This window comes from Lutjanus erythropterus, chromosome 10 (assembly GCF_056507025.1).
Source record: "Lutjanus erythropterus isolate fLutEry1 chromosome 10, fLutEry1.hap2, whole genome shotgun sequence".
NCBI classification, from domain to species: Eukaryota; Metazoa; Chordata; class Actinopteri; order Lutjaniformes; family Lutjanidae; genus Lutjanus; species Lutjanus erythropterus.
The window spans coordinates 38,261,154-38,274,304 of NC_139326.1; the positions used below are offsets into that span (position 1 = coordinate 38,261,154).

The 13,151-nt window shown below is 39.4% G+C and overlaps 1 protein-coding gene across 1 annotated transcript in view; it reads right to left on the reverse strand.

The window, feature by feature from the left end:
* abca2 (ATP-binding cassette, sub-family A (ABC1), member 2) overlaps positions 1 to 13,151 on the reverse strand; it is a 121,351-nt gene that overhangs the window by 64,213 nt on the left and 43,987 nt on the right. The window contains exons 2-3 of the mRNA XM_084729247.1: positions 4,588 to 4,681; positions 2,158 to 2,160 (exon numbers count right to left, since the gene is read on the reverse strand). Coding sequence (XP_084585373.1) covers positions 2,158 to 2,160; positions 4,588 to 4,681 — 97 coding nt within the window. The remainder of the gene's footprint in view (positions 1 to 2,157; positions 2,161 to 4,587; positions 4,682 to 13,151) is intronic.

Here is a 13,151-nt window from a genome sequence, read left to right on the forward strand (position 1 = left end):
AACATGATTTCATGTGTCCTCACGCAAAAGAAGATGTAATCAAACTGCAGCCCAAAACTTTGCAGTGAGAAAAACAGAAGCAGAAGTTAAATGAGCGTTGATGAGAAAATGTTTGAGGAGACGCATCAACACAGGTTGTTCATTCTTCAGCCCAAACAGGAGGTGAGATTTTAACTGTGAACAGCAGTCTGCTGCTGGTTAACATTAATGTGATGAGCTGGAGAGTTTTCCATTGTTCAGAATCTATCATTAATGCTGACTTCATGTAAGTGTGTGTCTGAGTGTGTGTGGCTGTGACGTTACTATCTGTGTTGCTGCGCGCATGATATGACCATCGGGTGGAGCATGTGTGTGAATTTTAATGTGCTGCTGACCGGCCGGTCACTGGTCAGGGCTGGTCATGCTGAAAAATGGCCAGTTCTGGTCTCCGGCCAGTCGATCGGTGCATTCCTAGGTCATTGTTTTGCAAGTCACAAGTAAGTCACAAGTCTTTGCACTGAAGTTCAAAGTCAAATCCCAAGTCAAGACAGTCAAGTCCTAAATAAGTTTTACGTGCTCTTTAGCAAATGTAACACCATTTGAAGTTTTCATTCATTTTTTGTTGACCACCTTGAAGTTTTTGCATGCAAAAAGACAAAATATCTTTACTATTGTTTTTCCGACTGATACTCAGTAACATAATGTTAGTTCATAATGTTTCTCTCCTGCAACTTTATTGGATGCTGGTAGATTTAGGGCTGCAACATGGTCAGTTAACCTATCAATAATTTACTTGACTACTAAATTTCTTGACTTTTGGTCTATAAAATGTCAGAAAATGGTGAAACATGTTGATTAGTTTCCCAAAGCCCAAGACAACATCCTAAAAAGTCAACTGTTTTGTCCACAATCCAAAGATATTCATTTTCTTGTCACAGAGGACTAAAGAAACTAAAAAATACTCTGATTTCACCTTTTTAAACATTTATATTTTCTACTTTGTTTCTTAGAAAATTACTCAAACTGCTTAGTCACTTATTGAAATAGTTGGCCATGAATTTAGTAATCAATTAATAATCAATTAACCAATTATTTGATGCAGCTCTAAACTTGTTGAGAATGAACACAGTAGTGTTAATGAAAGTTGATTCGGGAAATGAACTGATTCATAATTCATACCTTTAAAACAGCAGACCTTTAAATGTTTGGGCTTAGGGGAAGGTCTCAAGTATTTTTAATTAAAAAGTAAAATGAGTCAGTGGTATTAAAATCCAAGTCAGTTTGCCCCTCCTTCTTGATTTTGCCAAGTCCAGTCCAAAGAAATTAAATTTGTGACTTAAGTTTGACTCAAGTCCAAGTCATGTGACCCGAGTCCACACCTTTTCTGTCCTCCCAAAAGGAACAAAAGGCATCCATCGTTTCAGCAAGTGCCCCTAAACATTGTTTGTTTATGTCAGGTAATGTAACGATGTTTGTTATAGAACTGTTATATAATTTGGAGGACTTTTTAATTTTACACGGTTTGTATTGACTTTCAGCCAGTCTCCAGGAACAGCTCCAGGCTGTGAGGTGACTTTGGTGTCGTGGCCACAGTTAATATTGCAGTTCCATGTGTTTTTTTCCATGCAGAATCATTACAGAAGCAAGTGTGAATAAATGAATACATTTGCTTTGTTTCTCTGTAATCAGAAATTGAGTCATTAGGTTGAATAAAGTTTCAGATTAACATGTGTGGGAAGTTGACAGGAAGTCAGGAAGAAGGTTAAAAAACCAACTTTCACTGTAATGAACAGGGACCAAGAACCACTGAGTGACTGAAATGTTCTGGCAGATGACCTTCCAGGGTTAGGCAAACATATAGTTTACACACAGAGGCTGAGAAACACACCCCAAAACAGGATTATCACACAAGTTAATCAGGAGGTGTTTTCATTAATATATCATGTCAGGGTAAAATGACTGATGATGACACTTACACACTGGTCCATCCAACATGTTGAGAACATGCATCACAAATAGGAAAGAAAGAAACACAGCCGGAAACAAAGACAGAAACAAAGAAAGAAACAAAGAAAGAACAGCAGAAACGGGACAAAGGTGAAGTAAAAGAACAAAGACAAAAAAAAAAACATAAAATAAAGTGGGTACAGCTGCTACAATGGCTAAAGTGCACTGAACAAACTCAAAGATGAAAAAGTCAACTAAGGACAGTGCAACACAAGACTTTAAGGTGAACTAAGGACAGAAAAAGTACAGCACATGGTGGAAGGCAAAATCACATATTCTTAACAGCAGCAAAAATATACGTTTGCCTGTTTAAAATGCATGACGATGCTGCACAGAACTACGTAACATCTTTATGACTGCAGGGAGAGCTATAGGCACACATGAGTCAGCAGTAGAGTTCACTTTCTATATTTAAAACCACATCGTAATGCATGTTAATGCGTAGGGGAGGGCAGGGGACGTCATTCTGACACCAGTATACTAGTGCAGTCATCCACCGCCCATCCCCTCAACCCAGCCTCCCCTCAGCCCCTCTGTCCCCTCCAAACACGGATTTACTCTGAACTTTCTTGTCCCTGTCACTGTTGGAAATACTGAGCGGATGTTGGTACTAATCTTCTTAGTAAAATGTACCTTTAAACCAAACTCTCCAAAACTTGATCAAAGTAACACCAGCTCAAGCAGCGCTCTGTCAGTTTGGTGTTTTCCGCACCTTGAAATACTCAACCGCACAGGAATAATGTGAAAAACAAAGCTATTTTAATTAAATGCTTTTAAAAATAAAAGTATGTTTCATGTGGTTCAAGCAGAAACAACAGTCTATAGTGATCTATAAACAGATTTGGGTGATTCTTACAGTATCTGTTGTCCAATCTTGAAGGTATGATTTCTAAAGCCATCATTGTGAATAAAGTTATCTGAAACATTGAAGCTGCAACTGTTCTTTTATTAATGGAAAATAAAAATATAAAGTGAAATATATTTATTACAATAGGGAACTTAGCCAGTAGAAGAATTATTTGGAGGTAGAAAAGACACAAGTTCTGCTCTGTAGCCTTGGTCTCTTCACTAACAATTAGACATAACTAGATATAGAACCATTAAAATAACTTTATTTTGAAATAACTTCTTCCAACTATAAAAGCAGGTTAGTAGCTCCATGATATTCCTGTAAATAATCTCTGTTCAGCCAAATTATGTGCTGGTATCATTAGGTCCTTTAAGGAAGAATCTCTGGAATAAGGGTGCTTATTTCCTGTGTATTTATTCAAAGTATTTAAACCCACCAAGACTTGTCTAAGAAGGCTAAATGCATGTTAGACACAAAGCATTGTGAGCAAGACAATGTCAGAGGACTTTCACAGATTATTCTAAGGTCTTCCGAAACTTAACCAAGTAAATTTCGTTCCTAAACATACCCAAGACTTTTATTTTGAAAGAGTAATCACACGTTGCATATTTATTATGGCTAATGACTTTAACTAGTTGTGCTGAGTATAAGAGATAAATGTTTTGGACTATTTCACGAACTGCCATGAGGTTGTGTTGGTGGGACACATATGTTGATAAGTCGGCAGCCTTGTTCACGGCGCCATTACACACATCTGTTTACTGTGGTTACCTCGATTAAATCACGCAAATCACATCAAGCTGCTACAGAAACACCGCACACGTCTACATGTCAGACTGGTTTGTTATAACTCAGACTTCTGTTAAGATTATCAGGCCTCATTAATCCTGTGAATCACTGCTCTCACATCAATAATGAGATGATATGAAAATTTACAATGTGAGATACAACAGAAATAGAACTGAACTAGAGCATAACTTAAATACTAATAATAGTCAGATTAATGCAGTGTTTTACCAACACTTTTATTATTTATTTCTATCACAACTGTAGTATCCAAATAACATTTTTTTTCCTTTTTTTCCCTGCAATATCTATTGCGAAATTTAAAAAAAATGGAAATTTTTACCACATAAATGTAGTGTCATGTAGAAATATACTGTAGAATTAACTAGGGCTGCAACTAATGATTATTTCAGTCAACAATTAATGTGTCTAATCTGTATTTTCTCAATTAATCAAATAGTTGTTTGGTCTATAAAATGTCAGAAAATTGTGAAAAATGTTGATCAATGTTCCCCAAAGCCCATGATAATGTCCTTGAATGTCTTGTTTTATCCACAACCCAAAGAGATTCAGTTTACTGCCATAAAGGAGTAAAGAAACCAGAAAATATTCACATTTAAGAAGCTAAAATCAGACTTTTGACCTTAAAAAATTACTCAAAATCATTCATTTAATTATTGATCATCATAACTTTCCATTACTTGGTAAAAGTCTGTCCTCTTCTAACAAAACAAAACTCCCCTTCTTACTTCGACCACACTTGGTTCAGCCCTCTGGCACCCTTCAGAAATCAGCTCTAGAAATGGGCCTCCTTTCTGCCACATTTATCAACAGTATGTGTGGTGCAAGAAAGGAAACCTTCACAGGGGTAGCAACAGGTCAGTAGTCAACTGAATACAAAGTTATTAACAGTCCCAATCCCCCTGCTGTCTCCGTCCACGTCCTACTACAGTATGTCTGCCTACCTTCCTTGACAGCGATGGCTGGCTTCTTCTGCCTCAGACCCAGCAGGATGAAGAAGAGCACCAGCGGGATGAAGATCTCAAAGGCCAGCACCCACTGGAAGGAAAAAAAGACAGAAAATTGACAACATTATTTGCACTGCATTTCCATTGAAACCTGGCTGAACACAAGTCTCAAGCTGCAGCGCAGTGATCCTGCTCCAAGGTTAACCTCTGTCATGGTTCTTTACCATGAAAACTCTGCTTGTCAGGTCCCATTCGCCTGCTCGTGGATCACACTGTGGAGGAGATTGAGTTCGCCTACTGTCACGTATCGATCCATTACATCAGGGAGGGAGTGTGAGGGATGTCCAGTCTGATAAACACGCACTATCTGCTCACGGCTGCCAAAACCTCTCCACAGTGGCACTCATTTTAATCTTTATCTTGCACCGTTTGCAAATGTGTCTCTCTGCCCACTTAGCGTGCACAGTGTGCCTGCAAAGTAAAGACACTCACATAAACTGAATTGAGCAACTTTACTGACTACAGTATTTTCTATCCTAATACACACACCTCCTCACTGGGCCTGATCATGAGCTCACATTTTATATCTGATCAATACCACAAAGTACCGAGTGAATCCAACCATATAAATGGTTCCTCCTCCGTCCACAGCCTGTAATCCTGTTCTTGCTTTCTGTCTTTTCTTATTCCCACTGTAGGAAAAATACTATCAGTAGCTAAGAATTCAATTAGCCAGCCTCTCAACTGGGCACACAGCAGACTGCCAAAACTGGCAATTCATAAATCACATTTAGGCTGCAGGAGAGGAGAGGAGAGGAGAGGAGAGGAGAGGAGAGGAGAGGAGAGGAGAGGAGAGGAGAGGAGAGGAGAGGTTATTTAAGAGCCAAAATAAGTTTTTTTGCAGTTAAAACACGGCAGAGTGATGAGTCTGTCTACATAAATGATCAAGCATTGGCTGCACACAACATTTTTTAGCTGCAGATTCTGCAGTACACGATTCACATCCAGTGCTAACATTTACAGTGAGTGGTTAAATGTAATTACACTTCCCCATTAAAGCAGCTATTTTCTCATTGAATTATAGCTAGTATTAATTGTTTGGATTCTCTAGCCACGGACAAAATTTGAGGATTTTGACATGGCACAGGTTATGAATGATACCCTTCATTCCGTGAGCATTTTGGTTTAGTTCATCTCTGCATTGACTTGTTAACTTGAATGAACTGAAACACTCAATGAACCCAGGGGAATGCCTGTGTGGAGCCTTTAACTCTACAAACATTATGCCACCAAAGACACATTCATAAAGGAACCTAAGAAGAAAAAATAGGACAGGACAAGAGATAATCTCAGAGTGGTTGATGTTAGAGAAATATTTAGGTAAAAGTACAAAGTATTCGTACCAAAAACTACTCAGACTATCTCGAAAATCTGTCTTATTGGGGCATAAGGCCCCGGTGTAAAAAGTGAGTCCTTTCTTTATTCACCCGATTTTTGTTCCATATGAACAAGCTCATTTTATTATTGCAGTACAACTGGTGTACAGTTTTTACAGAATTGTTTCTGTTATCTTGGAATGACTTCCTCCAAGTGACTCCGCAGAAAGGTAACAACTCCATTTGGACCGACATCCCCCACACAACTCTAACTCAAACATCATTCCAGGCTGGAGATGAAATGGTATTCAAATTTCATATCACAATTATAGTAATCAAAATTATTACGGTACTGTCAAAATGTGCTGAAAATGTTCAAAAAGTATTGATATATGGATTGAAATCAATTCACCAACTTTTATACCAAAATCCTCTCAATAATTTTAAAATAGCATCATGTCCTTTGTGATGCAAATGATTTCACTGATGCAAAACAAACCTACACCTGCATCTGGGAGACTGTAGCTGACCTTGTTGATGCTGGACAGTATTTACTGTTTGGCAGTTTTTCAAAGTGCAATCAAACACTGTTATCCCAATAATTAAGTGGTATATAATATTTACAGTAGCCATTGTGCATGCAAAAATGAGTATAAACGTCTAATAGTCAGTTGGAACCATAGACTGTATATTAAATAGGTTGTAGAGAGTTGTTTCCCCTCGACCCTCCTCCCCAGACATGGCAGAGACAGACAGACTGCAGGAGCTCTGCAGGTGCTCTGCAGGACGCAATAACAAGCAATGACGAGTCCTCCACTGCAAGTTGATCTGCTGTTTATAACTGTCTGTTGTCTGTCAGTGTAAAGTTAATCCCATTATCCTGAAAATAAAAGCACACTGCTCTGAAAATACACACTCTGGATGATGAGTTAAGTGGATGCCAATGTCACTCCATTAACATTTTGATCAATTTAACAGTTAAAAACATCTATACCCTCTAAATGATTATTAATGATTTCTTAAGACTTATAAACAGACATTTATTTGAGAAAACTTCAATTAATTGCAACTCTAATTAATGTGAAGTGGACACACAAAACTGTTAGATAGAATATAAATTTCTACACCGCAGCTGTAGTATTCATGTCAAGTTTCAACTCATCTGATGACACATCATGGTCAATTTATGATTTATTACAGTAAATATATTACAGATTTCTCCTTTAAAATTTTAAACCAATACTAATCGTCTGGGCTTTTTATCACAGTGTATCGTGAAGCTGATGACTGATGATGATTGACATCTTTAATCCAATCCAGCAATATTTAGAGGGAAACAGAAGCTCACGGTCAGATACTGTATTCAGTCCTGTACAAATTAAAACCACAGCTCACATCATGGAGTGTTAATGCCAAATAAACCCTTTGGCCATAAGTCAGCTTCCCGCCTGTCTCATCTGTTAACAGTGAAGGCGCTGCAGCTCTCTCTCAGCTTCAGCCGTCATCATTCAGTGTCCTGATTCAACCTGGAGCGCACCTCTACCTGCAGCTGAGGGCTCCTCTTTCACCTCATCCTCCATGTCCTGTAACAACATGTTGTGTGACGATGAGGCCACATGAGGGCACTGACTCCTCTGTCAGGAGTCATGATGACAGCGTCTCTCTCTCAGTGTGTGTGTGTGTGAGTGCGCGTGCGTGTGTCGGATATGACAACATAGCGCTATCTTGTTACACGCAGAACCAGGAACCATGATGTCTTTGTGTGTCTGTCTTGGATACACACGCACATACACAGCTGGTGTGTGTGTGTTTCTGTCTGTGAAGGTCATGACAGACAAACAGGCCTTTTAGACAGAGACAAGAGACCTCTGACACACACATACACACACACACACACACGAAACAAAACCTCCCCTCTCACATTATCAAATACATTCACATAATAGGATTCCTGCACGCACATACACTCATTGGAAGGAAAGGAAGGAAAGTTGCATACATAAACACACACGTGTTATAAATCAAGGAAATCTAGCATAACATGACTGACACAATGTTAAACAACATAATATTTGTACTGATGTCAAGTAAATGTAGAGCATGAGCTTCACACTCACCAGAAAAAAGCTACAGAGAGAACTGTTGGTCTCTTGTTAAGATTCCTGTATTGATTTTCACGCCTTGGAAGAACAAAAGCAAACGTCCGATTTGAATAATAAAAACAGCAGAGAGCTCTGTGAGAGAGTCTGATCCTGCACTTTCCCGACACTTCTAAATGTTAACAGTTCAAGTTTTCTGCAGGCACCATCTCACCATCACTGCTGCCCAGGACTTCATCTCACACTTCACCTTCGTTTTGTGTGTATTTTTTAAATGTGAAACAGATTATTCGTGGTGATGAACCCACAGAATATTGCATCTCTAAGCTCACTGTTTTGGTTGTTGGGTCCACAAATCTAGCTCTTGTCCACCTTATTCCCAGCAGCAGCAGCTGTTTTCAGTGAAGAAGCTCTGATGAACACACTGCACAAGAGTTCAATCAGGCCTGAGAAGCTGAGCCTGAAAAGACCCAAACCCGACCCGAACCCAGCCCTCATTAGCATATTTCAGCCCGAACCCGATTACAGCCTGACATTTTTCTTAATAAGCTTCCCTCTCTGTACCACACATACTGTATGTAATAAATCCCAAACGTGACGGAAGCCCATGAAATATATGAGATAAACAGCCCAACCCGACCCAAACCTGTCAGGTCCCGTCGGGTTCAGGCACAGATCTCAAGCTCTACTGTACACTACCTGTCCAGCAGCAAACTGCAGACAGGCACAAATTGAGACTAGCTGGTGAATACAGTGGATCACCTATCAGTTAAAGAGACGGATATTTCCCTCAGGAGTTGATGGAAACCTCACATTCATCAGGTGGACACAAACATGAGTCCGGATGTTGCTCTGTGTTTACTGGATGTGTGACACGGTTTGCTAATGTGTTCACATTAACAACTATTGTGCCAGATGTCATGCTTTCAGGTTGTTCTGCTGCCCCCAACTGCATAAAAATCACTTACTGAATCTTTAACATCTAACTATTTCAACAAGAAATTAATCTCTGTATATATGTATAAATGTTTATTTAACGTTTATTTGTATAGGGGCAACTACGTAGCACAAACCAGTGCCACATAGAATAACACCTATAGCCTAACCTAATTTGTAATGCCTGTCCCTAGCTGGGCAACATATGTACACTCACTGGCCATTTCATTAGGTACACCTGTTCAACTGCTTCTTAACGCAAATATGTAATCAACCATTCAAACAGCAGCATCTCAATGCATTTGGGCATGTAGACATGGTCAAGACAACCTGCTGAAGTTCAAACCGAGCATCAGAATGGGGAAGAAAGGTGATTTAAGTGACTTTGAACGTGGCATGGTTGCTGGTGTCTGATGGGCTGGTCTGAGTATTTCAGAAATTGCTGATCTACTTGGATTTTCACACACAACCATCTCTAGGGTTTACAGAGAATGTTCTGAAAAAGAGAAACTATCCAGTGAGCAGCAGTTCTCTGGGAGAAAATGCCTTGTTGATGACAGAGGTCAGAGGAGAACGGCCAGACTGGTTTGAAATTATAGAAAGGCAACAGTAACTCAAATAACCACTTGTTACAACCAAGGTGTGCAGAAGACCATCTCTGAACACACAACGCATCTAAACTTGAAGCAGATTGGCTACAGCATCAGAAGACCACACCGGGTGCCACTCCTGTCAGCTAAGAACAGGAAACTGAGGCCACAATTCACACACACTCACCTAAAACTGGACAATAGAAGATTGGAAAAACGTTGCCTGATCTGATGAGTCTTGATTTCTGCTGTGACATTCAGATGGTCGGGTCAGAATTTGGTGTAAACAACATGAAAGCATGGATCCATCCTGCCTTGTATCAACGGTTCAGGATGCTGCTGGTGGTGTGATGGTGTGGGGGAGATTTTCTTGGCACACTTTGGGCACCTTAGTACCAACTGATCATAGTTTAAATACAACAGGCTACCTGAGTATTGTTGCTGACCATGTCCATCCCTTTATGACCACAGTGTCCACATCTTCTGATGGATACTTCCAGCAGGATAACACAACATGTCACAAAGTTCAAATCATCTCAAACTGGTTTCTTGAACATGACAGTGAGTTCACTGTACTCCAGTGGCCTCCACAGTCACCAGATCTCAGTCCACTATAACACCTTTGGGATGTGGTGGAACAGGAGATTCACATCATGGATGTGCAGTCGACAAATCTGCAGCAACTGTGTGATGCTGTCATGTCAATATGGACCAATATCTCTGAGGAATGTTTCCAGCACCTTGTTGAATCCATGCCATGAAGAATTACGGCAGTTCTGAAGGCAAAAGGGGGTCCAACCCAGTGTTAGCAAGGTGTATCTAATGAAGTGGCCAGTGAGTGTATGTCCTTTGCTCAGCTTGTGAACTGTTCATCTGATCAACTTCACACTTTGTGGGTGAATTGCCAAAGATCCAAGGGAGTGCAGTGTTGAAATTGGAGCAATTTGGTTCTATGGTGATGCTGGAACAACAAACTTTACTTCAAGCCTCGAACTTTTGAGCCTCAGAAGTCTCAGGCAAACAAAGCTGGACTCTGGGTGTTCAGGCAAATCTCTCTATATAAACCACGGCCATTTGTGTCCTGGAAGAAACAATAATAAATAAGAAGAGATAATAATCATACCATCATGATTTCTGAATACCCTGGTGTACCGTAATACTTTTATACCGCTCCAGCCTAGTAAACAGCAAACATCAATCTACAGACACATTTCCTGCTTTAACTTGAACTGCTGCACTTGTCGTACTTGTGTGTACAAAGACTTCATGTGAATGAGGATTATTAGCAACTTTTTTGATGTGCACACTTATGTCCAAATGAAGTGGATTAGATCAACTGCTGTTTCCTCTTTGACCGTCTGACTGCTTGTGTTTCTTGGCCCATCAGACTCTGTAGTGATTCACAGAGGTCAGAAAATACTTATATACTTATAACTGACAGAACAGTGGACTACAAAACTACACAAATACTGCCACATTGTGATAACCTGGCAGTATCCTTTAACAAAAAAAGGTTCCTTTGTGATAAAATTGGAGACCAACTAATGCATTCACACAAAGAAACACACCACACACAAACTGGTGATTCTAAAAGGGAACATGCCACAAAGATTTGCTCATGCATGTTTCACACTGTGCCTACACACACTTTATGAGTCATCAGAGCAGTGTGATACAACACTGTGGCAAAGAGGACGTCCTCTGAGAGGGATTTCATTTTGTGCCTTAGAATTTTCTGCACACCATAGATCCACATATTAACATTTATATCTATGAGTTCACACGTGATGCAAACACTGTATGTGTGTTTCTTCTTTTTTTTTTTTTGCATGTATTTTTAGTCTTGAAAGTTTTACACAAACACAGCAGCATCACATCACATTTAACTGCTTCTTGAACTACAGAAACTCACAATCCACTCTCACTCATAGAGTGATGTATCTGTTACCTCATAGACAATCTTTGGCTGAGTACAGATGCTGGCCTGCAGAAAGCACATTAACCAGGCAATTCCATTTCAGCCATTACAGAACTAATGTCTGTATGATGCTAATTATACCATGACGACAGAATTCTCCTTTCTGATTGGCCGGAAGGCATGGACTAACTTTTCAGTCAGATATGGAAAACTGTGCTAATAGAACAGCAGAAAAGTGGAAACATCTTTCAAAATTTGCAACATATATAATCAAATTTCCAAAAATTACTTTTGAAAAGTCTCATTAGCCACCTATATTTCAAAATGGTCAGTTTTGTTTTTTTTAAAGATGATTGCCATTTTTTACCATAGGAATCATGGTCTGGTCCAGTTTTGATGAGTCTTGTGTCGAATTAAAGATTTTTAACCATGGAAACCATCAGAAATCCTGTTTATATTCCCCTCTGCAATTTCTTCTAACTTTATTAGAAATGACTTACAAAAAAGTCACTTTATTTGACCATTGGCCATTATATGAGGAGGTGAATATGATTCTTTGGTTATTACTGTATGGAGCATGTAGGCTACTTTTCAGCATAAAAGATGCAAAAATGTAAAATGTGGTTAACCTGAACACTTTAGGGTCAAAGTATAACTTTCACAAGATCAGTCTGTGAAAGAGCTGACCACTGTGACGATGTCTTCAACAGCTTTGTCAGATTTTCATGCAAAAAATGCAATTAGCTGCTATACAATAATAAGATCTTTGTGCACATTCACTTATCAAAAAATTCATTCACTCGCATGCAAACACACACTGTACTGTCTATTAGCAATCACACACACACACACACACACACACACACACACACACACACACATATGCACTAATATGCAGACATGGCACACCCTGGCACAAACATTCCCAGACACACACACACACAAAAGCCTCTGCTGATTAAAGAATCATTATTATTCATCATGTACAGACGTCTGTGCTGACACCAGTGATGCCATTCAAAACACTTGGAGTAACAATGGACCCAATGTTTGAGACAAACACAGTCAGAGTGGGTGGGAGGGTGGACAGCACGCAGACAGAAGACATCCACTTGTAGATATTGATCTTCACAAAGACGTACATCTCAGAGGAAGTTCTACGCATGTATACATATTTCCTGGAAAGCTGGCCGATGCCTCCCGCCCTCCCACCTCCTACAGTGTTTCATGGCTCTTTATCATAGATTACTTCTTGAGAACTGGAAAATGATGAACAGATGATCTTCTCACCAGGAGAATGGAGAAGAAAATCAGGAAAGATGTCAAGCTGAAAAAGAGCCAGAGGGGAAAATGATGTTTTGTTTTTTTAACACCATCTCTGTGGCACCAAATTACTTTCAAATGTCCAAATGATCCACACTGAGGTTGTTTTATCCTTCAAATTCAAGTATAAAGATGAAATAAAGCAAGACCTGATCATTACATTCTTTCTGGAAATTTTATGTTATATGTTGCAAATATGTTTTTGACATATTTGCCCTCTTACAAAAGCACAAAATGTGTGTTCTGAAGTTGTCACATGATAACCCTAACCCAGCCAAAGTGTATGAAATTAGGTCTCAAAATCATGGAAAAAGGTCAG